At 46.3% G+C, this 25,562-nt stretch overlaps 1 protein-coding gene across 47 annotated transcripts in view; it reads left to right on the top strand.

Annotated features, from left to right (window-relative positions):
• The window catches only part of msn (serine/threonine-protein kinase msn), a 135,359-nt gene that overhangs the window by 54,091 nt on the left and 55,706 nt on the right, over nucleotides 1–25,562 (top strand). For 45 of the 47 annotated variants that reach the window (XM_069306602.1, XM_069306610.1, XM_069306604.1 and 42 more), the window contains exon 3: nucleotides 17,509–17,565. The exons of the other annotated variants lie outside the window; for them this stretch is intronic. In XM_069306602.1, coding sequence (XP_069162703.1) covers nucleotides 17,509–17,565 — 57 coding nt within the window. The remainder of the gene's footprint in view (nucleotides 1–17,508; nucleotides 17,566–25,562) is intronic. 47 annotated transcript variants of the gene reach the window in all.

Genomic DNA, 25,562 nt, shown 5'->3' with positions numbered 1-25,562 from the left:
CACCTCTACTATACTCCACCTCCCCCATGCCTTGCCCGTCACTGTTCTTGATGTCTCGTTCCACACCCGCCGCTCCGTAAGGCGGCCACACTCCAGGAAGCACAAAATGTCATTCCATTTAGATGAAACTAGAATGGGTGAAGGGTGGGGGGGGGGGGTGAAGGGAGGTGTGGTGGTTCAGGAGGTAACGGGGAAAGGTGGTCTCTACTCCTCCCCCTCCCTATGTCCTGCCTCCCCCAGCTCTGTAATGTCACCTGTTGGCTCTTTTCTCCTGTGTCACCATGGACCAGGCCAAGCTTCTAGGCTCTCTAACACCTGACAACATTTTCACCACCATGACTCTACGTCATCGCTGCAAGAGTAAACCCGACCCGACCTGACCCGACCCGAGCAAAATAAGAAAAAACAATTATGTGCAGTGTGGTGTGACGTCATAATTATATTGGTGCTCAGGTTTTAGATTTTATTTGGCCAAGGTGAACATTTTGTGCCGTCTCTCTTCACTTAGGCTCTGTATCCTGTTTTCTTCTTTCCTTACACCTAAATCTCTCCTTCGTCACTTTATTTGACACAAGTGGGTAAAGGAGTAGACAACTTCCTACTCCAGTTAATAAGCTTAGGGATTTCTTGTCCTACTGGCTTGCCTGCATCACGATGAGCCAATAGGTTTACAACCAGGTCTCTAATTACCACCAGATTAACAGGGGACGAACAGTCATGGATTGGTGGCCAGTGGACCCACATTGGTCAAGGCTGGAACCGGACGTGTAATCCCTGGCGAGGCTTCCCTCCCTCACCGCTTCTCTTCTCAACTACACAAAATGGTGTTTGTAACTCACGTCCCGTGTTTGGGTAAAGTAGCACTGCTATTTACAGCTGGCGAGGCCAGTACTGGCACCATCACAGCTGTGTGTTGTGCCACTATGGCTCCCCAGGTGTGGCGCCACACCTTTAACACCACCACCACCACACGTCACCACCATGGTCAACAAGTAGTAGTCTCAACATGAGCAACACTCACATTAGCATGGTGTTAAACACAGCCCAGCAACTGCTTCAGCAGAACCTAGTAACAGCACAAAGAGCACCAGCAGCCAGCCAGCCAGCCATCACGGGTCTTGAGCAAGACGCTCCTGCTTTTCGCTGCTGCTGCTGCTGCTGCTGCTGCTGCTGCTGCTGCTGTGACCTTGGCTGCCGCCACGGAAGACGAGCAGCGTGTCACTATAATACACACACACGTGGTCTAAACCTTCCACAAATGTGACCACGGTGTAACACCACATAAAACTCCACGGTAAATAAATAACACGATGAATAAGGATACGGATATTTTACTTCCTAACAAACTAAACTCAGGGAGCACTACTCAACAGTAAACTGGAGTATGTAGTGACTCAGCCAGTCCTGAGCGTTCCCAACCTCAATAAAGTGGCGTACTAAAGTGCCTGACCCTAACCTACCTGACGACCCACCAACAGAACACGGAACGTCACGTGAATTTCTTCAGCCGCCATCGTTTTGTACAGAAGTTTTTGGCCTTAGGGAAAGTGTAGGTCAAAATGGGAAGTATTAGGAGAAGAGGTCGGGTGAATATCTGGCTCCCTCGAGGAGGGTACTTTATTTCTTCCAGTACTACTCCTCCTTCTGACACATTAGCTCTTAGTGGTGTCTCAGGCTGTACACATCACGCTACACTTGTGGCAACCATAGACATCTCATCATACGGGGACCAGTCTTGAAATGGTATAGAGGAAACCACGGAGAAAAGCTGCAGTTCCTTCACTTTGGAAAAAGGGACCCGGACATATTATAGCTGGAACCGTATACAAGAAGCAGAGAGACCGCACTATAGAACGCCAGAACAACATAAAATACTTGCCAACACGTTAGAAAATCTTAGTTTAAGAACACTATGAACTGACTGCCACAACTACAATCAGAGTGATAAGCTGGCCAAGAAGGACCTTTCAAACAAGAGAAGCCACAAGGCTGGAGAACTTGCTGATCTGGATAACGTACAGATGAAATTCACTCTCGGAATGAACTCTGTAAAACCTGATTTATTTGAAACTCTGAAAATACCTTGAGCTTTATTTCCAGAACGCAGACAAGGGACACGTCATGTGTACACCTGGAAACATTAGAGGAACTTGTTAGTAATCTACACATCAAATTAATTCCTTGTAAGACCACGAGGAAAATAGCCCCATTATAAAGTAAGGTGGATTAAGCACACTTTGGAGACAATTCTGTAAATATTAAGGACTCGAGGGCTTTTAACACCCTTTATATGTAAATGGTATTACTAACACAACCGTGTTCAGGAGGGAATATGAAAAATACCTACAAAGTGTACTTGATCAATCTGGCTGTGTGCGCGTGCAGCTGCAAGCCGCAGGCCATTGACCACCCTTTTCCCCCAGAACCAGCACAAAATAAACACAATGTTAGCTCCACCAACAGTATTATTAGTCTTAATATTGCTAGTAAAGTATTATCAAGAGAACCAACACCAGCCACAGTACCAACCACAGCAGCAACACAACAGGATCACCACCACTACCACCACCACCACCACCACCACCACCACCACCACCACCACCACCACCACCACCACCACCCGCAAGTGACCAGCAGCATCAACAGGAGACAAGAACCTCATCATCCGCAGCATCACGCTAAGCAGCGGGCGTCTCTTTGTGTTTGGAGACAAGAATAGCTACTCGACACAAATAACGGAAGGTTGTGTTAGCAGTTACCGTGTTACAATGATGTGGTTGTCATGACGACGCTTCCCTAGTGATACTGCACACTGACGTGTCTCTGGCACCGTCACAGCCTACAGTGACGTCTCTCTGGCACCTTCACAGCCTACAGTGACGTCTCTGGCACCGTCACAGCCTACAGTGACGTCTCTCTGGCACCGTCACAGCCTACAGTGACAGGGGGCTTCAAGCTCCTCTCAACTCCCCTTAAACTATAAATTCAACGTTTTGCGATGTTTTAAATGAAAGTATTTCTGGGCGTGTTAAAAGTTAGGCGGTGGTGGTGGTAAGGAAGGAGTGGCGAGTGTGTTTAATAGTGAGGTCCTTGTTGAGTGAAGGCCAGCCCATCTGGGAGGAGAGGAATGCACTTTAGGGCAATAAGAGAGGAGTATATCACTAGCTGCTGCTGCTTCCTGGTTGTCTGAGAGCGCCGCCACACGTTCCTCGGCTGGCACACACCACACCACACTTTATCAACACACACATTTGGCTCCAGTGGAGCACCACCTTTCCTGGGGGAGGAGGAGTTGTGGCACCTCTTCACACCAAAGGCTACTAGGTAATAAGCACCCCTTTCTCACTGTGTGTATGCTTATTTGAAGTGAGTTTGTTAAGCGTGCGTAGCTAGGCAACCCCACCTTGGGAATGCGTCTAATATTTGTATTAGGTCGCTGCTTTAGGTAACATTTAAATTAGGGTGCATTAAGGACTTGGTCGTGTGAAAGTGTGCTCCATGCTCCAAGGATGTTGCCTTGTCCCCTCGCCCTGCTTGTTAGGGCGAGGAGCCCAGCTGGTCAACCTGACCCACAGAAATGAACAAATCCACAAGGGCCGTGACGAGGATTCGAACCTGCGTCCGGGAGCATCCCAGACACTGCCTTAATCGACTGAGCTACGACAGGGTTAAAAGGGTTGAAACCGAAGTTCTACTAAACTTACTGGATCCTGTAGCCTCTCCGAGGCACAAGCCAGGCTTTGTGTACTGACCCACAGCTCATCATAACACCACCAACGACCTAGGCCCAGATTCACGAAAGCACTTACGCCAGCACTTACGAACCTGTACATGTTTTCTCAATCTTTGGCGGCTTTGTTTCCAATTATTAAACAGTTAATGAGCTCCGAAGCACCAGGAGGCTGTTTATAACAATAACAACAGTTGATTGGGAAGTTTTCATGCTTGTAAACTGTTTAATAAATGTAACCAAAGCCGTCAAAGATTGAGGAAAGATGTACACGTTCGTAAGTGCTTGCGTGTAAGTACTTTCGTGAATCTGGCTCCTAGTTACTGTGCCAAAGGGTGTGTTTATCTGGTAACAATCATTGCTGTGTAGTTTCTAACACAGTTATCAGTATCATCATACTGCTCCTGCTCCGTTACCTGGGGCTATATAGTCGTAATGGCGTGGCGCTTTTCCCTGATAACTCCCTCTCTTACCTGTGATTTACTTACGGCTTGTTTTGAGAGTCCTGCTCCATCACTGTTTGTGGCCAGACTTTTCTAGTGAGGATCTGATCAATAAGGTTGTAGATGCCAGTGTCCCCCCGGCGCAACTTACCATCACAAACTGGCAGACTCACCACTCGCTACAGAAACATCTTTATATTCCTCTTGAAAACTTGAGCCTTTCTTCCGGTTTCTTCCGGCAATATTTCTTGCATTTGCTGATGGATGGTGGAACATTGGTGAGTCAGGCATTTATTGTGTACCTTGGTGGTTTAAGTAAATATTAAGTAAATACTGTAGTAGGATTGTACTTAGGGCGTACTTAGATTGTACTCTACTGTACACGGGGTCCAGTACATAGGTCCAGTACACAGGTCCTAGCCCTACCAGATCTCTCGCTGCAGTAACCATTGTGCACATTATCAGTCTCACCTTCCACTACCGTATGCATTTATGATGTGATTCTCTCAACCCGGCCTCCTAACACAGCGTCGCATTTTGACACATACTGACCCTAAGGCTAAAAATCGTCGTACTAGAAAGTGGAAGCGGCTCGCGAAATTGACATACTGTTTCTGTTTTGGGTCCTCTGGTAGGTTAGGATAAGGGTATTGTAGTGTTGTACGACAGTTTCTTGACGCTGGGAAACCTTAGGAGGACGGAATGGATTCACTAATGCGCTTCAGCGGGTACATTAGAAGTGTATTGAGACTGTCTCAGTACTATGTGCGTGGTGGTACTGTGTGGGTGGTACTATGCGTGGTGGTACTATGTGTGTGATACTATGTGCGTGCAGTGTTCGACATGTGTATATACCTTCTAGTTTGTCTCCTTCCTTGAGACGGGAGGCGAGGACAGTATTCCAGGTGGAGTAGGTTAACACAAGTCATTTGATAACTAGAAGCATTGAGGTTTATACTTTGTAGGTTTCGAGAGTTGTACTACTCCCTGAGCCCGGTCTGGTGCCATTACTGTTGTTGCAAATCAGCGTTGAAAATAAATACTGTGAAGTGCAAAGTTGTGTAGCCCGAGACTGGTGGTGGTGGTGGTGTCGCTGCTCCTACTCATCCTCGTGTGAGACATTGATAAGCATATCACTCATAGCAGGAGTGACCCCTCAGGTGGTGCCCAGGATCAATGTAGGCCTAGTAACTCACCCAGGCCTACTGGATGACGGTCTCATCAACCAGTATGTTAACGTTGGCTGTTTATTAACTTAACTCTTAATTAACCTACAAAAGTTATATATAAAGGGGCATAACAAAATCGGCTAGTTTATGACCCTTTTATTCAGAGGGTTGGAATTTGTTGAAGATTATTTTTCCGTTGGCTAGTGAAGGAGTGATTTGTATAAGTGGACTATTATAAGTGGAGTGAGTATTGTAGATGCCGTAGGTGATGCCTGGAGAGAGGTGTGTGTGTGTGGTGAGGCACTGATGGGAGCCATGTGCTACACCTGAGGTGTGGGCCGTTGAGGTCGCTGCCACGTGTGGCGAGTGCTGGTGTGTGTGTGTGTGTGGCAGGAGGTGTAGGCACTGGAGGAGAGTGAGATATAGAGAGGACGTAGATGTTCTTTGTGCGAGTCTATATATAGAGGGTGTAGGGGGGCGAGGCTCGGGTGGTGGTGGTGGGCGGGTGTTTAACACAGCTGCTCTGGTGGTGATGGGCGGGTGTTTAACACAGCTGCTGCTGCAGGTTGTGTCACCAACCACCACGCCGGCTTCCTGCCAACCACCAAGCCACGCTATACCTGCGCCTCCCTACAATTACACTTTCCTAAAAATAGCCAAATATGTACAAGACATTCCCACCAGTGATGCTTCACTAAATATAACTGTCTTGACAGTTGCTTATCACTCAATATCAAAGGAACCAGCCTAATACACAAGCACCAGCAGATCCTCACTGGATAACAGCATACAACACCCAAACAAATTTATGGTGTTTTAAGAAAAAGAATAGTGTGAAGGAGCTTGATGTAGCGGGAGTAATGTTGGTGAAGACACAAGCCCAGCGACACAGCCTCCACAGCACCAGTAAACTGACACACACACACACACACACGCACACACACACACACACACACACACACACGCTAATGTAAAGAGTATACCATGGTTCATATATGTAGAAGTAACAAAAAGTGTACTTGATAGGTGGCCTCGTCAGCGAGACTAATGCACTTGTGCAGCCTTCACCCACATACACATAAAGCACTGCTGCTGTGGTAATAAAATATGAATACCAGAGAACAGTCTGGTCACATATGAATGTTCTCACACTCCAAAACCAAAATGTAGCTTGTCCTTGTTTATAAACCAAATGCAAATCCTCAACAATTTAAATACAACAAAAACCTGGAGGAATTAGATGTTGCAAATGTATTTGGATGAGAGAGAATATGACCGTATATGCTGAACTACTTTGTCGTCCGCTAACTAAAATAATCATTACAACAATCTCAGAACAGATCTCAAAATCTGATCTCAAAAGATCTGTGACAACAGATCTCAAAATCTCGAAAAAGGCAAACGTTGTCTCAATATTAAAACTTGGAGAGAAGAGGCACTAAACAATAACTCAGTCACCTTGTTATTTCCTGTGTGAGCGTGGGTCGTAAGTGTGTGGCTGGCCTGCTGGCTGGTGTCTCACAGTTACTGTGTGTGTAAGGTGTTGGAGAAGTGGGAGAGTGGCAATAATGGAGTACCTGGGGAATATTAACACTGTTACACAACATTAACATGGATATGGTGGGGAAAAGTTATATCTAGCAAACTTACTAAGGTTGGATAGAACCTTTTCAAGTTTGTTCTTCTATTTGCTGGTTTAAAGTAAATCTGTCGCACATCCGTAGCAGGTCATTTGCATGTCACATTTGCCACATTTGAACAGTCACATTTGCATGTGACTGTTCATTTAGGCTACTTCCCGGTATTCTCTCTGATATTACTGTATTGGCTTGGTGCTTCCATTTCAGGTGCCGTAGGTTGAAGTCCCCAAGCAGGATGATGATTGGGGCTGGATTTGTGAAGTTTTCCAAGTAGTGTTCTATTTTCATTAGTTGGTCTTTAAACTGCTGAGGATTTGCCTCCGGTGACTTGTATACAAAAACTATAATTACATTTAGGATCTTTATATTGATTATCAGCACGTCCGCCATATTGTTTGTGGTGTTTAGCAGCTCAGTACAGATGAGTGTGTCTTAATGTAGAGGTTGACCCCACCCTGAAGCCTGTTACGTACAGGCTGACCCCACTCTGTAGCCTGTTACGTACAGGTTGATCCCACCCTGAAGCCTGTTACGTACAGGCTGACCCCACTCTGTAGCCTGTTACGTACAGGCTGACCCCACCCTGTAGCCTGTTGCGTACAGGCTGACCCCACCCTGTAGCCTGTTACGTACAGGCTGACCCCACCCTGAAGCCTGTTACGTACAGGCTGACCCCACCCTGTAGCCTGTTACGTACAGGCTGACCCCACCCTGTAGCCTGTTACGTACAGGCTGACCCCACCCTGTAGCCTGTTACGTACAGGCTGACCCCACCCTGAAGCCTGTTACGTACAGGCTGATCCCACCCTGTAGCCTGTTACGTACAGGCTGACCCCACCCTGTAGCCTGTTACGTACAGGCTGACCCCACCCTGTAGCCTGTTACGTACAGGCTGACCCCACCCTGTAGCCTGTTATGTACAGGCTGACCCCACCCTGTAGCCTGTTATGTACAGGCTGACCCCACCCTGTAGCCTGTGTTTCCTGTCACATCTGAAAAGATTGTACTTTGAGATCCATATTTCACCACCTTTGTGGGGGGTTTCCATTAGGGCTGCAAACACTGCATTTGCCTCATGTAGGAGGCCAGCTATAAAGTGAACTTTGTTAGATTTGCGTGTTATTATACCCTGAATGTTGACAAACATAAATGATGTTATCTTGTTTGTGGAAGTGCTGGATGCTTTACTTGGTGTTAATATCTGAGGTTCTGGTAGAGAGGACGCTACGGTATCATCCCTACTACCTACCTTGAGGTGCTTCCGGGGCTTAGTGTCCCCGCGGCCCGGTCGTCGACCAGGCCTCCTGGTTGCTGGACTGATCAACCAGGCTGTTAGACGCGGCTGCTCGCAGCCTGACGTATGAGTCACAGCCTGGTTGATCAAATACTAATAAATAAATAATCCCAATAACTCGCCCTTCCGGGCAAAATTAGAAATTAAAATCATAACATTATTTAACACCTCAGTAAATAAGCGAGAAGATCTATGTATCCTATATAAGACCGATACTAAAAGATGTAGCACTGGAAACTGCACAAAACCTAAATTGAAAAAGTACAGAGGTTGACAAGAAGATTAGGGCCAGAACTAAGACGGTTAGGCTACGAATATTAAGCGGTCTGTAATTCATATTTCAGAGTGTGGAGGCCTGGTCAGAGACCTGGTCGCGGGGACATTGATCCCCCTGGATGGTAGGGAGATCATCTACCATCTACCAGGGTAGATGGTAGAAGATATGGGAAACATGAGGATGGGGTTGATATTGAAACAAGTTTATTAAGGTAAAAATACACACAAAGGGATGAGGTAACTCAATTATTTACACCCCGTTCAGTACAACGTGTTCATACCTATATAAACACATAACAATAAACATTTGAGCGAACATTGTGAGTGGCCGCGAGGGGGTTGATCTCAACATGCAACATCCCGGGGGAGGTAATACACAAGGTGCACAAGGACAGTGTCTTTAAACTGAGAGCAAGGAGAAGAGAAGAACATGAGTGGAAGAAGTGTAAGGCAATATTGGTACCCTGTACGGGGTAATGAACAAGTGGGAATATAGGCACTGCAAGAAGAGCTCATGGAAGCCACTTCCATTCACAACTTTGCGCCCAAATAAGAACATGAACGATAGAGTTGATAGGTTATAACACTATAGTTACATCCAAGCTACTTGATTGATAAAGATTAAGCCACCCAAAAGGTGGCACGGGCATGAATAGCCCGTAAATGGTGGCCCTTTTGAGCCATTACCAGTATCAAGAGCTGATACTGCAGATCTGTGGAGGTGCGACTGCACCCTGCGTGACGGGAGATGTCTCCCGGACCAAATGGTCCAAGCTACTTACTAGGCTTGGGCTTATTAAGAGGTGGGGCTCAGGCGCCCGTAGTCAGTGATAGGTAAGGGGTATTAAGGAAGTATAAGGGTAGTGGGTGTGGTGGGGTGAGGGGGGGCGGGGTGTGGGGGTGTGTGTGTGTGATAATTAGTATTCTGGTCAAGCTGCACTCAAACAGGGAGTGGGCCCATCAGGACCAGGAGGAGGAGGGAGGACGGGCAGCAGGGGGAAAAGGGGAAGAGGAGCCAAGGAAATACTGTAGTTGAGAGAAAAGGAAAAGAGAGAGAAAATATGAAAGCGAGGAGAGAAAAAAGAAAAAAGAGAGCTAGAGTACGAGCAAGCGCGTGCGCAACACAGAGAGATAGAGAGAGAGAGAGAGATAGAGAGAGATAGATAGCGAGAGAGAGGGCGAGCGAGCGAGCACAAGAGAGAGAGATAAATAGCGAGAGAGCGAGCGAGCACGAGCCAGAGAGAGAGATAGCGAGAGAGAGAGAGAGAGAGAAAGCGCGAGCGAGAGAGCGCGCGCGCAGAGGCAGGCAACAGGGACACTTAGTGACTACTCGCAGCTTCCTATCGATTTGCAGAGGGCTGTTCTCTCCTCATTCTTCTCCTCCTGGTCGTAGTACGTGGGTGATGGCCTCCACTTTCCCCTCCTCCCTCTCCCACGCCACTCACACGCCCACTCCACCACCCCACCCAACACCCCCTCACCCCCCCTCCCCCACCCCAACCCCCACCACTACACCCCCCCTCTCCCTCCCACAAACCACCTCCCCATCCACATGCTCATCCCCACCACCACACTCCCACACACGTCTTCTCCCCCACACAAACTCTCCCCCTCTCCCTGCCCCTCCCACCCCCACACAGACACCCCTCAACACAGCCTGGAAACAGGTTCGAGAAAAGCACTCTGACAAGGGGTTAGAAACACTTAAGGTTACCTTGTGCTCATTACTTGCTCTTAGTGAGAGTATTTGTGTGGGAACTCTACACTTACCCAAACCACAGTGAAAACTTTCAAGGGCCAACTGGACGAGTTATTGGTAGTTACAGAATCAGCTGGATTGTGATGGCTGTGTGGGCGTTCGTGCTATGCAGACAAATCCATAGAACACTGTATGAACATCAGAGGTCCGCCCGTGTTCAACATCCTCCCAGCGAGTATAAGAAATATTGCCGGAACAACCGTGGACATCTTCAAGAGAAAACTAGATAGTTTTTTTTTTTCAATGAGTGCCGGACCAACCGGGCTGTCTGGACATGTGGGCCTGCGAGCCGCTCCAAGCAACAGCCTGGTGGACCAAGCTCTCACAAGTCAAGCCTGGCCTCGGGCCGGGCTTGAGGAGTGGAAGAACTCCCAGAACCCCATCAAGCAGACATGAAGTAAACTAGCCTGTCCTAAGGTTTCCTATCGTCAAGAAATTGTCAAGAAAGAAAGTGCCCTTTTCCTAACCTACCAGAGGACCCACGCCAAAAAACGTGAGTGTGTGTCAATTAGCCGCAACCATTTTCTAGTTCGACGATTTTTGCCCTTAGGGAGAGTATACGTCAAAATGCGACGTTTTGTTAGGAGGAGGAGGACGGGTTGGACAAGCAGCCTGGTAGACCAGACAACCGCCAGGGAAGGCTGCCCATAGACTAGTCTGCGGGAGTAGAACTCTTGATATCTTCAACAGGTAAAAGACAGAATCTCTGGTAAAAATATCTAGAATATGTAAAGTGTTTTACATTGAGCTTGTGAAACTCTTACGTGAACTCTTAACTTCATACATCATAAAAATCTATGAGTGCTAAGAAGTATAATTGTAAATCACATGGAATCGCAACATCTACTCACGTTAATCACATAGGTTCGAATCCTCCTCATGGCTCCTACTGATTTTCTCACGAAAAAGCAATATACAGGTTCTGGGGGTAATCATGTCGGAAGACCTTATCTTTTAAAGGACACTATAAATTAGCTGTCACGACTGCAAGGAAAATGACAGGTTGAATAACACGAACCTTTCAAACAAGGGATGCCATGCCAGTGATGATACTCTTCAAGACGTTAGAGACCAGGAGGCATGACAGTATTTGCAAACTAGGCCAAGTGAACACCAGAGATGCAATAGGTACGCTGAGAGAGAACTTTATCAACCTCAAAGACCCAAGACTTTCCCTCTACACATAAGGGGCATAACTGGCCGGCCTCTCACGGTGTTCAAGAACTTTTATGAACACCTTCAAAGGATAACTAATTAACCCAGACTGGGATTGTGATATGATGCGTTGATTAACGCTCGTACATCATGGAATCCATGTAGCAATAAGTATGACAATTATATTCTACACAGGTAACAAGTAGACAACAGGTATGGCACACGCACTGTCAGGTGTGTGCAGTGCCACGTGTGTGCAATACATAAGGTATGCAATTACATAGGAAGTTGTATGCCAGGCGTAGGACTAGAGTAGCCCCCCGACACTATTATCAATCCCCCTCACCACTGGTTTTATCTCTCGTGTCTTGTCTTGTAGACAGTTGAGAACTGTTGACGTGTCTGCAGTGGCTGGGGTTGAGGGGTTGAGACCTGCTCTATTGTCCAAGGGGAGTCAATTCTTCATAAATGGAGCGAGCGGACAGGTCTCTGTATTGGACCATTAACCTCGGAGTTCCAATTCAAGAAATGAAATGAAAAGTGATAATTTGGACGGACGGAGAGAAGAGGTGTATCTATACATGTAAAGTGTTCGGTCGGCTCCATATTGTGCACATTAAAATTACATCCTGGAGTGAGAGAGGAGCCAGCAAGTGTAGATTATATCTCATGAAAAGTTGCGGTGCTCTGTTGACCAGACCACACACTAGAAGTTGAAGGGACGACGACGTTTCGGTCCGTCCTGGACCATTCTCAAGTCGAGTGCTCTGACTTCGGTGCTCTGAGTGTTGGTATCATCACCACCACTCACCAACCTTACACCAGTGTATGGCGAGTACCACCATACACGTGTATGGCGTGTATGTCTGCAGTGGCTGGGGTTGAGGGGTTGAGACCTGCTCTATTGTCCAAGGGGAGTCAATTCTTCATAAATGGAGCGAGCGGACAGGTCTCTGTATTGGACCATTAACCTCGGAGTTCCAATTCAAGAAATGAAATGAAAAGTGATAATTTGGACGGACGGAGAGAAGAGGTGTATCTATACATGTAAAGTGTTCGGTCGGCTCCATATTGTGCACATTAAAATTACATCCTGGAGTGAGAGAGGAGCCAGCAAGTGTAGATTATATCTCATGAAAAGTTGCGGTGCTCTGTTGACCAGACCACACACTAGAAGTTGAAGGGACGACGACGTTTCGGTCCGTCCTGGACCATTCTCAAGTCGAGTGCTCTGACTTCGGTGCTCTGAGTGTTGGTATCATCACCACCACTCACCAACCTTACACCAGTGTATGGCGAGTACCACCACTCACCAACCATACGTCATGGAAATACAGCAATATTACTGTATGAGTGTTACCGGTCATCACCAGGAATAATTTTGTGACAGGTTGGGTTTTATGTGTCAGGGTTTGACTGCTGCGAGTGTAGAAACTGTGGTGACCTCCAGGAAATAATCCCACTGCTCCTCCCCTCCCCACTCAGCTCCATACCTTAAGCACCACATCTGCCTCAAGTTTCCAGTCAGTGTGACTGGAAATTAACATTTATATTCAAATGAATTTAGTTTTTTTGTCAACAATTACCAGAAATGGAATGAATCGTTGAATCGGCATGAAAAAGGCGATCTGTATATTTATTATTATTGTCCTGTGCCATGTTACCTTGGTGGCGGGAACTGCACTGGGTGAGTTGTGTGAAGGTTGTGTCCTGGAGAGGGTTCTGGGGGCTTCTACTCCCCCAGCCCGGCCAAGGGGCTTCTATTCCCCTAGCCCGGCCAAGGGGCTTCTATTCCCCTAGCCCGGCCACGGGCTTCTGTTCCCCCAGCTCGGCTTCTACACCCCCAGCCCGGCCAGGGGGCTTCAAAGACAGGTGGGTGTATGAACAGACAACTTTTGTCTCGTGTTAGCCAGCTGAGATCTTTACCGTCCCGTCTCTCATGGTAAGCCTTGCCCACTGGCTTTCCCTGGAACACGACGCATCAATCTGTTAATAACCAGGTACCCAATTATTTCTGGGTAAACAATGGTAAATAATTAAGGATGAACTCCTAGTTAATGGAGTTAACTACCGTCCACTTGGGCTGGACGGTAGAGCTATGGTCACGCTTCATGCAGGTCGGCGTTCAATTCCCGACCGTCCAAGTCGTTAGACACCATTCATTCCCCCCGTCCCATCCCAAATCCTTATCCTGATCCCTTCCAAGTGCTATATAGTCGTAAAGGCTCAGCGCTTTCGCGTGATAGTTCCCTTCCCTTCCTAGTCAATTCTCCATGGCTAGGATTCGAACTGGGGCCAAATCAAGGCGAGGGGCGAATGCGTTATCAGTACGCCACCAGAGATGGGTTGCGACATTGCTTAATGCTTCACCTGTACCTGGAGACCTCTGGTCCATCACACACACACACACAAGGCGCCTACTTACCTACACACACACAAGGCGCCTACTTACCTACACACACACACACACACACACACACACACACACACACACACACACACACACACACACACACACACACACACACACACACACACACACGCACGCACGCACGCACGCGCGCGCACACGCACACGCGCACGCGCACGCACGCACGCACGCACACACACGAGGTTAGGGGGCCTCGTAGCCTGGTGGATAGCGCGCAGGATTCGTAATTCTGTGGCGCGGGTTCGATTCCCGCACGAGGCAGAAACAAATGGGCAAAGTTTCTTTCACCCTGAATGCCCCTGTTACCTAGCAGTAAATAGGTACCTGGGAGTTAGTCAGCTGTCACGGGCTGCTTCCTGGGGTGTGTGTGTGTGGTGTGGAAAAAAAAAGTAGTTAGTAAACAGTTGATTGACAGTTGAGAGGCGGGCCGAAAGAGCAAAGCTCAACCCCCGTAAAAACACAACTAGTAAACACACACACTCACGCTTGCAGCTGTTGTAGTTTCGTGTACGGATCCAGGTAGGGTTTGTTAAGGTAGTAGCCAAGATATTAAGCGACGGGACTAGTCGTTCAGTTGTGAGGTTAGTGCTGATAAAGATGGTAACGCAGTAAATAAAGGTAGTTAGCAACACTTTAAGTGGTGCGGATGTTGCTTAAGTAGCGACCCATTATGCTTTATTATATTGGACGAGAGGTTGTGTCCGGGAGGGACTTAACGAGTCTTGGACGACGACGACGAGGAGACCTGTCCTCGTCCCACCGCTCAAAACAAGTTTTTCCTCAATTCTTGCACAAAAAAATAAAACAATGTGACAGCCTCCTGTAGGTCGGTAGAGCGAGTGGTTTATTATGGGTTTATCAAGGGGGTTTATGGGGTTTTATTGGGGGTTTACCAAGGGTTGTTCAACTAAGCAGGTCGAAGTGATTTCCCTGGGTTTAATGTAGGATGTGACGATGTTCGTGATGTGCCTGTGTATATGGGCAGCCTGTTAGCCCTCGTTGTCTGGTTTATTGGGGAGTTTCCAGGGGAAATTCTCACGGTTTATCATTGCTCAGGTGCGTGTGTGTGTGTGTACTCACCTAATTGTACTCACCTAATTGTGCTTGCGGGGGTTGAGCTTTGGCTCTTTGGTCCCGCCTCTCAACTGTCAATCAACTGGTGTACAGATTCCTGATCCTACTGGGCTCTATCATATCTACATTTGAAACTGTGAATGGAGTCAGCCTCCACCACTTCACTTCCTAGTGCATTCCATTTATTAACTACTCTGACACTGAAAAAATTCTTTCTAACGTCTCTGTGGCTCATCTGGGTACTAAGTTTCCACCTGTGTCCCCTTGTTCGTGTCCCACCCGTGCTGAAGAGTTTGTCTTTGTCCACCCTGTCAATTCCCCTGAGAATTTTGTAGGTGGTTATCATGTCTCCCCTTACTCTGTGTGTGTGTGTGTGTGTGTGTGTGTGTGTGTGTGTGTGTGTGTGTGTGTGTGTGTGTGTGTGTGTGTGTGTGTGTGTGACGTGTCTCATGGCTCAGGTGTTTGGGAGTCTGCTTGAGGTGTCTGGAGGCTCAGTACCTGGATGAGTACTCTCCTCGCTCAGAGGTACTTTAGTACCTCTGCTATGTTGTACTTTACCCTCCGTGTCCTGTACGGTGTACATAATTACACTTGGTGTATGGGAAGCTTCTACTCTCTGACACCTTCCCTCGTCCCGGCCATTGCTGCTAGAGTCACTGCTTTGCCTTCGTCATATTTAGACAATATTGGTGTAGTGACATGTGTGACCAAGTGACCTCCAGTTTGCATTTCTCTCTCCTCGTTTTATTCTTTCTAACTTTGAACAATTCTTTTCTTTCTACTTGTCTATTCTCTTTGGAATCTTGTGTGTCGTTATGTCTATTCTATTCATCTTACTCAGTGTATTGGGATCGAGTTCCTTCAGTCTTGCTTCATAGCTCAGTCTTATAACCCAAGAATGAAACTTGTGCATATCTTTGAACCTTTTCTATTATTCTGTATTGAAATTGAAACAAGTTTATTGACATATAAATACCATGGGAGGAGGCAGGTGAAGGTGTTGCCGCGCCGTTAATTAAGTTATTTTATTATTAACATCTTTATTGACAAAATTAATTACAGTTTTGCCTAATCTGAGGATTTTGATAGTCTTATTAAAGTGAGAATAATGCTGGTATTCACTGTCACGCAGGACAGAGGGTCATACATAAGACAATAGGTCTAAACTGTAGGCTGAAGCACATATATATCATGGTTACAATCAATGTTTTAATGTATGGATATGTGAAAACAGTACACCTTAAGAATGGGTATCATGACCGGGGCTACGTGTTCCAGTTGGTCCGTACAAACCATTTGGAAGGCTTTCTTGTGCAAGTTGGTAAAGGTATTTGTCTGCACGTTGACAAGTTTGGTGTATGCTGCAAATGTTGTGCTGCTGATGGAGTGGTTAACCTGGAGACTATGCAGGTGACTGTACTACCACAGTCCTCTCACTACAACCTGTAATTATTGTCACTGTTTAAATACCTCCACATTGTCCTTCCTGGAGCGTAGGGGAAGAGAGAGTGGGGACACTTTACAAGTGTTAAATGTGTGTGTGTGTTGTGTGAGGGTAGGAGGGGGTAGAGAGGGATGCAGAGATATGGGCGAGGAGTGAGGAATGATAATGAGGAGCATCCTGACGGTGGGAGGAGAGGGGGGGGGGGTGCCGGCCCCACACCAGGCTCCTAGACCCCTGGTGCTCAACCTCACCTCACATACTCATTCCTACCAACACCTCATGCCACACACAGCTGCCTAAACTATTCCGTAAAGCATCTTGGTGGCATGTATCCTCAAATGATGGAGACCTGAGGCCAGGAAACATAGCTGACCCCAGAAGGCAGGTTGGGAACACCATACGTGACAAATGTGTCTCAAATGTTTCTGATGCTGTCACACAACTTAAGACACTTAATGACTGTACTCACCTAATACTCGCCTAATGTGGTGAGTGGTGTGATGTGTGGTGTGGTGGTGATGTGGTTCACTTGTTCAAACTGCACATGTGGTTCACATTCTTGTTTTTCAGAGGGTGGACAAGCAGACATATCCCTAGCAGGATATTTTATATTACTATGAAATTATTATCACAAGCAGGTGGCTTATTGACAGGCATGCTGCATCTGCCGATGATGTAGAACTCATATTAATGTTCTTAATAATGCTCTTGCAATTATAGTCGTATGCTTTATTATAATAAGTTTGTTATTTTGAGTATAGGAGTCAGATGTCAAATGCTATGCTATACGATGCGGATATATATATATATATATATATATATATATATATATATATATATATATATATATATATATATATATATATATATATATATATATATATATATATATATATATATAATATATATATAGACACACAGAGGTAAGTGTGTCTATATATATATATATATATATATATATATATATATATATATATATATATATATATATATATAATATGAGGAGTGTAATTGGTGTGGAGCCAGTTATAGTTAGGTTGTATATACAGAGTGTTGGTGGAGAGGTGCTAATGTGTGTGTGTTTACTTGACAGGGCCGGCACACCAAGACTGGTCAGCTGGCAGCCATCAAGGTCATGGATGTCACAGAGGTAAGTGTGTCTACTGTCTCTCTCTCTTGTCACCAGGGACACTACCCTTAGTCCCCCCCCCCCCTCACACCCGACACCTCTCACCACCACCACCACCCACATCTGCACTTTCTTCACCCCTCACCCCCCCTCTTCTTCCCTCCCCTCCCATCTTCCCCTCACCAGACTCCAGCATGTTGACGCCAGGTGAGGGGGCGTCACATATGAGTTATTTTATTTACATGTTTAAATTTTATTGGTTCTGGGAATCAATGTCACTGCGGCCCGGTCTGTGACCAGGCCTCCTGGTCTGGTTAATCAGGCTGTTAGACGCCACTGCTCGCAGTATGTGACGTATCACAGCCCGTTTCATGGGGTTGATCAACACCGCGAGAAGTCGGCTAGTTATCTTTCCTTATGTTTATGGGGGAAAGAGTTGAATAGTCTTGGGCACGTATTGATATGTCTGCCAGTGTACATATTCCTCCTCGCTTGTCTTCAGAGCTATTTTGCACTTCCTGCCATACCTCCGTGTCTTGTAAGGAGTTCATTTCATACACAATAAAAGATCTCTGCACATTCTCCAGTTTTGAGTGGGATGTTAGGGTGCCACAATGTTCCACCCTAGAGACCACTAGTGTCTTGAAAACTACCATCAATGATCTGGCATCTCTTGTTGGAAGGTTTTTCTTATGCAGTCTGTCATTTGTCTTGTCAATTGTGACAATTTGTCTTCTTTAAAGTAAGTTCTTTTGATGTGATTATTCCCAAATCTTTTATATTGCTTTTTCTTTCTATTTTGTGGTTTGGCTGCATTATGTGGTTTTCGTTTTTATAGTTTCATCTTTACCATAGCAAGAGCTGGAACTTGTCTTCATTAGACATTTTGTTTGACGTGGTCCATTGAAAGATGTGATTTACATCAGTTTGCGGTGTCCTCTATGTTGTCTACTCTCATAAAGGTCCTAGTGTCATCCGCAAAGGATGATACAGTACTATAGTTTGTGTCCTTGTCTATGCCCAATATGAGGATGAGAGAGAGTACTGGAGCAAGCACAGTACCCTGGGGGACTGAGCTCTTCACGGTTGATGCTCTAGATTTTACCTTGTTGACTATTATACATCTTGGTTTTGTTAGGAAATTGTAGATCCATCTGCCTGTTTTTCCTGTAATTCCCTTTGAATGTATTTTGTACGCAAGACCACCATGATCAAATTGTCGAAGGCTTTTGCGAAATTTGTGTAAATAACGTCAGCGTTTTGCTTAACTTTGGAAGGCATCTAAGGTCATGTCATATTGGTCCAGCAACTGTGAGTGGCAGGAGCAGCGCCCTGTTCTGAACCCGTGTTGCCCGCAGTTATGGACAAGCTGTGATTGGGTCCTTGGGGCTAACACCCCAGAGCGCTCTCCACTGTGCCTGCCTGCTGACTGGCTGTGTGTGTGTCTAGTCACTCAGTTGTGCTTGCGGAGGATGGGCTCTGGCTCTTTGGTCCCGCCTCTCAACTGACACTCAAGTGTTTGTGTAGGTGCGCGCGCATGTTTGGTGTATAGGTCAGTATAGTACTAGAGATATTAGATGAGGAGGTAAGGGTGTGTGAGAGGAGAGGGCAGTTGGTGTAGCATGTGTCACCTGTGCCTGCCACTGATCACTTGACACCTGGCGCCCAACCTCACCACCTGCTCACCTGTGTCCCACTGTACTCACCTACATGTGCTTGCACGCTCCACCCCCCTCCTATCCAGTCATACCCTTCTCATGAACAAATCCACAAGGGCCGTGACGAGGATTCGAACCTGCGTCACGAACCTGAAACCTTCGGTTTCAACCCTTTTAACCCTGTCGTAGCTCAGTCGATTAAGACAGTGTCTGGGATGCTCCCGGACGCAGGTTCGAATCCCCGTCACGGCCCTTGTGGATTTGTTCATTTGATGCATCACGTTAGTGTGATCTCTGTGTGTCATACCCTTCTCCATCGTCGCTGCTTCAATACACTGATTTTAACCTGTTCAACCAATGTACAGCATTAGTATGGACATGATCTTCATCTAATACATTCCATATGTTTATGACCTTTAGACTGTTACAGTGTGCGCAATAACACCATTGTCACATAAGTCGACAATGTGACATTTGTCACACACGAATAACCCAGAGACGATTGATTGATAAAGATTAAGCCACCCAAGAGGTGGCACGGGCATGAATAGCCCGTAAGTGGTGGCTCTTTTGAGCCATTACCAGTATCAAGAGCTGATACTGGAGATCTGTGGAGGCGCGACTGCACCCTGCGTGACGGGAGATGTCTCCCGGACCAAATGGTGAACCCAGAGACGCAAAATACACTTTGTAAAAGTTTTTGACAACTGACACATTTTGACAAATGTGACCATGGTGTTATTGCACACACAAAATGCGCACAAAAGAAACTACTTGCGAAGTAGGCAGAGGAATTTTTCACTTCGTAAGGAAGAGAACGGAAAGTGTAGTGTAGTAAGTGTATCAAAGTGTAATAATATAACGTAAAATCCGTATCATCCACCGTGAAAGGCTCAGTGCCTCAGAGTACCGTACTTGCTCAGGTACTTTTCCTCAACCTGGTATCAGACATAGACTAGGATACAAACTATAGACTTGAGAATGGTCCAGGACGGACCGAAACGTCGTCGTCCCTTCACCTTCTAGTGTGTGGTCTGGTCAACATACAAACTATAGTACTCTCTCATCTGATGCAGATGACACTATATTTTAATATATATATTTTATTAATTTTGCCCCGTGGGGCGAGTTTATTGGGCAGCGCCGCTCATCCTGTGAGTGGACATACCGTCATAGCAGCATGTACAACACTCCCCAATAGGAAGAAAACCCGCTGGGTACACCCTGTAGCTGACACTATATTGTTCACTCTCATGAAAATCCTAGAAGACACGGCAAACCTCCAGTCTGACGTAAATCAGGCCTTTCAATGGGTCACATGTAGTAATATGATGTTTAATGAAAATAACTTCCTGCGCTAAGGAAAAAAACAAAAATATAAAACTGAAATTATATATAAAACGCAGTCAAATCACACTATAGAATGCAAAAGCGATATAAAGGATTTTGGGTGAACTCATATGGGAAGACCTTACCTTTAAAGAACACAATACAGTAGCTATCACGACTGCCAGAAAAATGACAGGTTGGATAATACAAATCTTTCAAACAAGGGATGACATACCAATGATACTCTTCAAGACAGTAGTACTATCTAGGGTAGAATATTGTTGCATCAAAGCCGAAGAAATTGCTGACCTGGAGAGCGTGCAAAGATTCTTTACTGCTAGAGTCCATTCGATGAAACATCTAAATTATTGGGACCTATTAAAATGTCTAAATCTGCATTCTTAAGAGTGTAGGCAAGAGATGCATAATAATTTACATTTGAAAATATTGGAAGGACTGGTTCCGAACCTGCACACACACAAATAATATCACGTGAAACCGGTGGGCCTGGCAGAATGTGCAAAATAGCCCCATTGAAAGGCAGAGATGCAATAGGTAAGCAGAGCGAGAACTCTTATCAACATCAAGGGGCCCAAGTCTTTTAAACTCTCTCCCGCTACACACACGGGACATAACTGGCCGGCCTGGCATGGTGTTCAAGAGAACTCGATAAACACCTCCAATGAATACCTGATTGTACCTGGGTTATACCGGGTTATACTTCGCCTATAGTGGGAATGCCGTTCTCCTTACAATGTGCAAGGTCCATGGTTATTCAACCGGGTTGTTAGCTGATCATATTTAGAGGGCTGGGTCATACCCTGGTGGCTGGGTTAATGCCCACGCTAACAGCTGTACGAGGCAGGTATTAAAGTACGGCAATAACACAATACCAACAATATAATGCCTGTATTATGTGCTTCATCAGCTGACCTGTCATCATTACCACCACCAACAACTTTACTGATCAAACTATCACTCCGTCTACCCTGACCTCAGCCTGGCTGGCGTGTGAGAATATACGATAAATACACTGGAAGTCGTTCACGGAAAGATAGACATAAAAGAAGTGATTATTAGTAACATGCGGACAATGAGTTCCATCTTGATCGTGTGTGTGTGTAGTTAGCTATGCTTGTGTACACAAGTTCATGAAGGCACATTCTTGAAGCTCTCTACCACTAAGTATAATAGATCTTTAACAAGTAAACACCTTAAAGCTGAACAAACCCCTCCCGGGTCTTGAAGTATTTTCAAGAGCTCTTAAAGAATGCAACCATCAACTTAGTAAACCACACTTTAGTCTCTTTAATAAATCATTACTATCAAGTACCAAGTCCTGATATCGCAAATGTCTAAATGTAATAAATAGTTGCAAATCGTCATTTAAATTAAGAAATGCAGATGTGGCCTACCAGCCTTTCAATCTGGTCTTAATAGTGATAAAATATTGAAATCGATATTAATGGATTCAATCCGAGGCCACCTTAAAACTAATCTCCTCTTCGGGTCCTCTCAGGGCGACGAGGACCTGTGTTGTGGTGGAAGCAGATGTGTGGGGGGTGGGTGTGGGGGTGAGGGGTGTGGGGTGGGGACAGGTAGGCACAACTGGAGATTTTGAAGTGTTAAAGGGAGGCGTGCGTGCGTGCACACGAGGACTGGGCTCATTACAAGATAATTGTCATTATCCGGGGTCACTTGCCATACTTAAAGCGGTGTGGCACTGTGTGGTTGAAGTAGTGTAGAGTACACTTGACACAGGGGTCTCTGAGTACGGCCGCTCCACACTCAGTATAGTTGACTTTGAATGAGGTGTTGCAGGTGTGTGTTACCCGGGGCAGTGTTAGTTGACACCCAGTTGCAGCACCACTGGCACTTGGTGGCCAGGATGAGCACACTGTGGCTCACTCACAACACCTCACCATCAACCGTGAAGAGCTCAGTCCCCCAGGGTACTCTGCTTGCTCCAGTACTTTTTCTCATCCTTCTGTCAGACATAGACAAGGACACAATCTATAGTACTGTATCATCCTTTGCAGAGGACACGGCAAACCTCTAATCTAATGAAGATAAGTTCCAGCTCCTGCGCTACGGAAAAAAAATAAAAACAGAAACAATGAACAAAACACAGTCAACACAACACAAAACACGCGGGGGCCTGGTAGCCTGGTGGATAGCACGCACGACTCGTAATTCTGTGGCGCGGGTTCGATTCCCGCACGAGGCAGAAAGAAATGGGCAATGTTTCTTTCACCCTGAATGCCCCTGTTACCTAGCAGTTAATAGGTACCCGGTAGTTAGTCAGCTGTCACGGGCGGCTTCCTGAGGTGTGTGTGTGTGTGTGGTGTGGAAAAAAATAGTTAGTAAACAGTTGATTGAGAGTTGAGAGGCGGGCCGAAAGAGCAAAGCTCAACCCTGCAAACACAACTATGTGAATACAGTCAAATCATAACATAGAACAATAAAGCAATATAAAGAGTTTGGGCGTACTGGAAGACCTTACCTTTTAAAAAACACAATAAAGTAGCCATCACAACTACTTTATTGCAAGAAAAATGACAGGTTGGATAACAAGAACTTGTTTGTTGTGGTGGTGGAGTTGGTGTGTGTGTTGTGGTGGTGGTGGTGTTGGTGTGTGTGTGTTGTGTTGGTGTGTGTGTGTTGTGGTGGTGGTGTTGGTGTGTGTGTGTTGTGGTGGTGGTGGTGGTGTGTGTGTTGTGGTGGTGGTGTTGGTGTGTGTGTTGTGGTGGTGGTGTTGGTGTGTGTGTTGTGGTGGTGGTGGTGTGTGTGTTGTGGTGGTGTTGGTGTGTGTGTTGTGGTGGTGTTGGTGTGTGTGTTGTGGTGGTGGTGGTGTTGGTGTGTGTGTGTGTTGTGGTGGTGGTGTTGGTGTGTGTGTGTGTTGTGGTGGTGGTGTTGGTGTGTGTGTGTTGTGGTGTTGGTGTGTGTGTGTGTTGTGGTGTTGGTGTGTGTGTTGTGGTGGTGGAGTTGTTGTGTGTGTGTTGTGGTGGTGGTGGTGTGTGTGTTGTGGTGGTGTTGGTGTGTGTGTTGTGGTGGTGTTGGTGTGTGTGTTGTGGTGGTGTTGGTGTGTGTGTTGTGGTGGTGGTGCTGTTGTGTGTGTGTTGTGGTGGTGGAGTTGTGGAGTTAGTGATATTGGTGTGTGTGTGTGTGTTGATGGTAATATTTGGTGGTGTTTGTGCAGACCGTTGGTTATCAAGGGTGGCTTCCCTCGCCTGCTTACGTCACCCCAATAGTTGCCATCGGCTCCTTGACTCACTCCTTCCCAACCCACCTGTATATCTCCTTCCCTACTCTCTCTCCCTCTCTCTCCCTCTCTCTCTCTCTCTCTCCCTCTCTCTCTCTCTCTCCCTCTCTCTCCCCCTCTCTCTCCCCCTCTCTCTCCCCCTCTCTCTCCCCCTCTCTCTCTCGCTCTGTGTGTGTGTGTCTGTCTCTGTCTGTCTGTCTCCTTTATCTCCCCATGTTTCCCCCTTACCCGTTTATCAGTAATCGGATTAGAGTTTTTGTCTATCTTTAAGCACGCCCTGGGTCAGGCTCATTTAGTGATAACTTGATTGATCAAACTTTTGCTTGCAGAGACCCACGGGCCTATACACCCGATCTATTCACCCTCTCTCCCTAGCAGGGGTGAGAGCCAAACTGTGACAAGTGGTGCTCTACCCCTCTGGTAATTACAGAGGTACCCAGTCACCTCTGTACAATACCTGGTTGATACCTGGTTACCTGCTTGATGGCATTCTGGGAGTTGAGTGTTTGGTCCACCAGGCTGTTGCTTGGAGCGGCCCGCAGGCCCCTATATCCACCACAGCCCGGTTGATCCGTCACTCTTTGAAGAAAACTATCTAGTTTTCTCTTGAAGATGTCCACGGTTGTTCCGGCAATATTTACGCGTACAACAATACTGTTGTACTCGTCATATATTTTTTGTGGCCTCATTCTCTGGAAAAGTATTTATCCTTCAAGTGGGAGGTTGCTAATGTCTGAGGCAACTCTGGCTTATTACTTAGGCTTCTTGTTATAACTGCTAATATCTTATTTTGCTTGTACACGTCAAGTCAAGTGATTGTTGGAGGCAAGTGATCCATCTGCACCACGTTCACCACCCTCCACATAACTCCCTTACTCTACTAGACTGATGATTTATTAAATATGCAAGACAAGGGCTCACACAATTCTCTATATTCTTTAAGGATCCTAACAGATACTTGGTCTGGCATAGAGGAGACACGATCACGCCATACAAGATATTTTGAGGCATCTCTAATGTCAAACTTTGGGAGAGTTATCAGGGTGGGGGGGAATATGTTCAGTGTGAGGGTAGGAAGGTAAGTGTACTTCAGGAAGAAATGGTGGAGGCAAACACCTTAAAGGAATTATAAAACACACGGGACTGAGGATACAACAATTACACCATGTCTTTAAATAAAAGATGTAGCCTAGGAGCTAGAACTCGTTCCTGGCTATGAGTCAAAGGTGTAGGGAAGGCTGCGTAACAATTGTGCGTTAAGACATTTAGATAGGCAGGAACACGGGCGGGGCAGCGACTGGGACCAGACATTGGGCGACCGTCACTCCAGTGAAAATAGGAGACGTTTGAATTTATGAGAGAGTAAAGTAATAATGTTCGGAGGGTGAGGTTGGGAGGAAGGAGAATGGCGCTTGTGGCCGCCTCAAGGTACTGGAGAACTGGTTTATTATGGTCATCGGGCGTTGGGAGGCAATCGCTGACTTGTTGATAATTACCCTAACGCCATTAGTCATCAAAATCAGTTTGGCAGCAAAACCACGTGGTGTTAAACAATGTGATGAAGGCATGTCCCAAGAGACGTCGGAAATGGCAGCCAGCCAGCCAAGCCCACCAGTAACGACCGGCTGACCCCTCTCTCCCTGCCCTTTGGTCCATTTAACGCTTGAACAAGGCGGGGCAATATAGCCTTGAGTCATGTTTACACTCATAATCCATATCCTGCTGACAATACCTAGTTATCTTTAATCACGCAACGAACATGATCCATC

This window comes from Procambarus clarkii, chromosome 58, assembly GCF_040958095.1.
Source record: "Procambarus clarkii isolate CNS0578487 chromosome 58, FALCON_Pclarkii_2.0, whole genome shotgun sequence".
Taxonomy (NCBI): Eukaryota; Metazoa; Arthropoda; class Malacostraca; order Decapoda; family Cambaridae; genus Procambarus; species Procambarus clarkii.
This window is presented reverse-complemented; position numbering and strand designations above follow the sequence as displayed.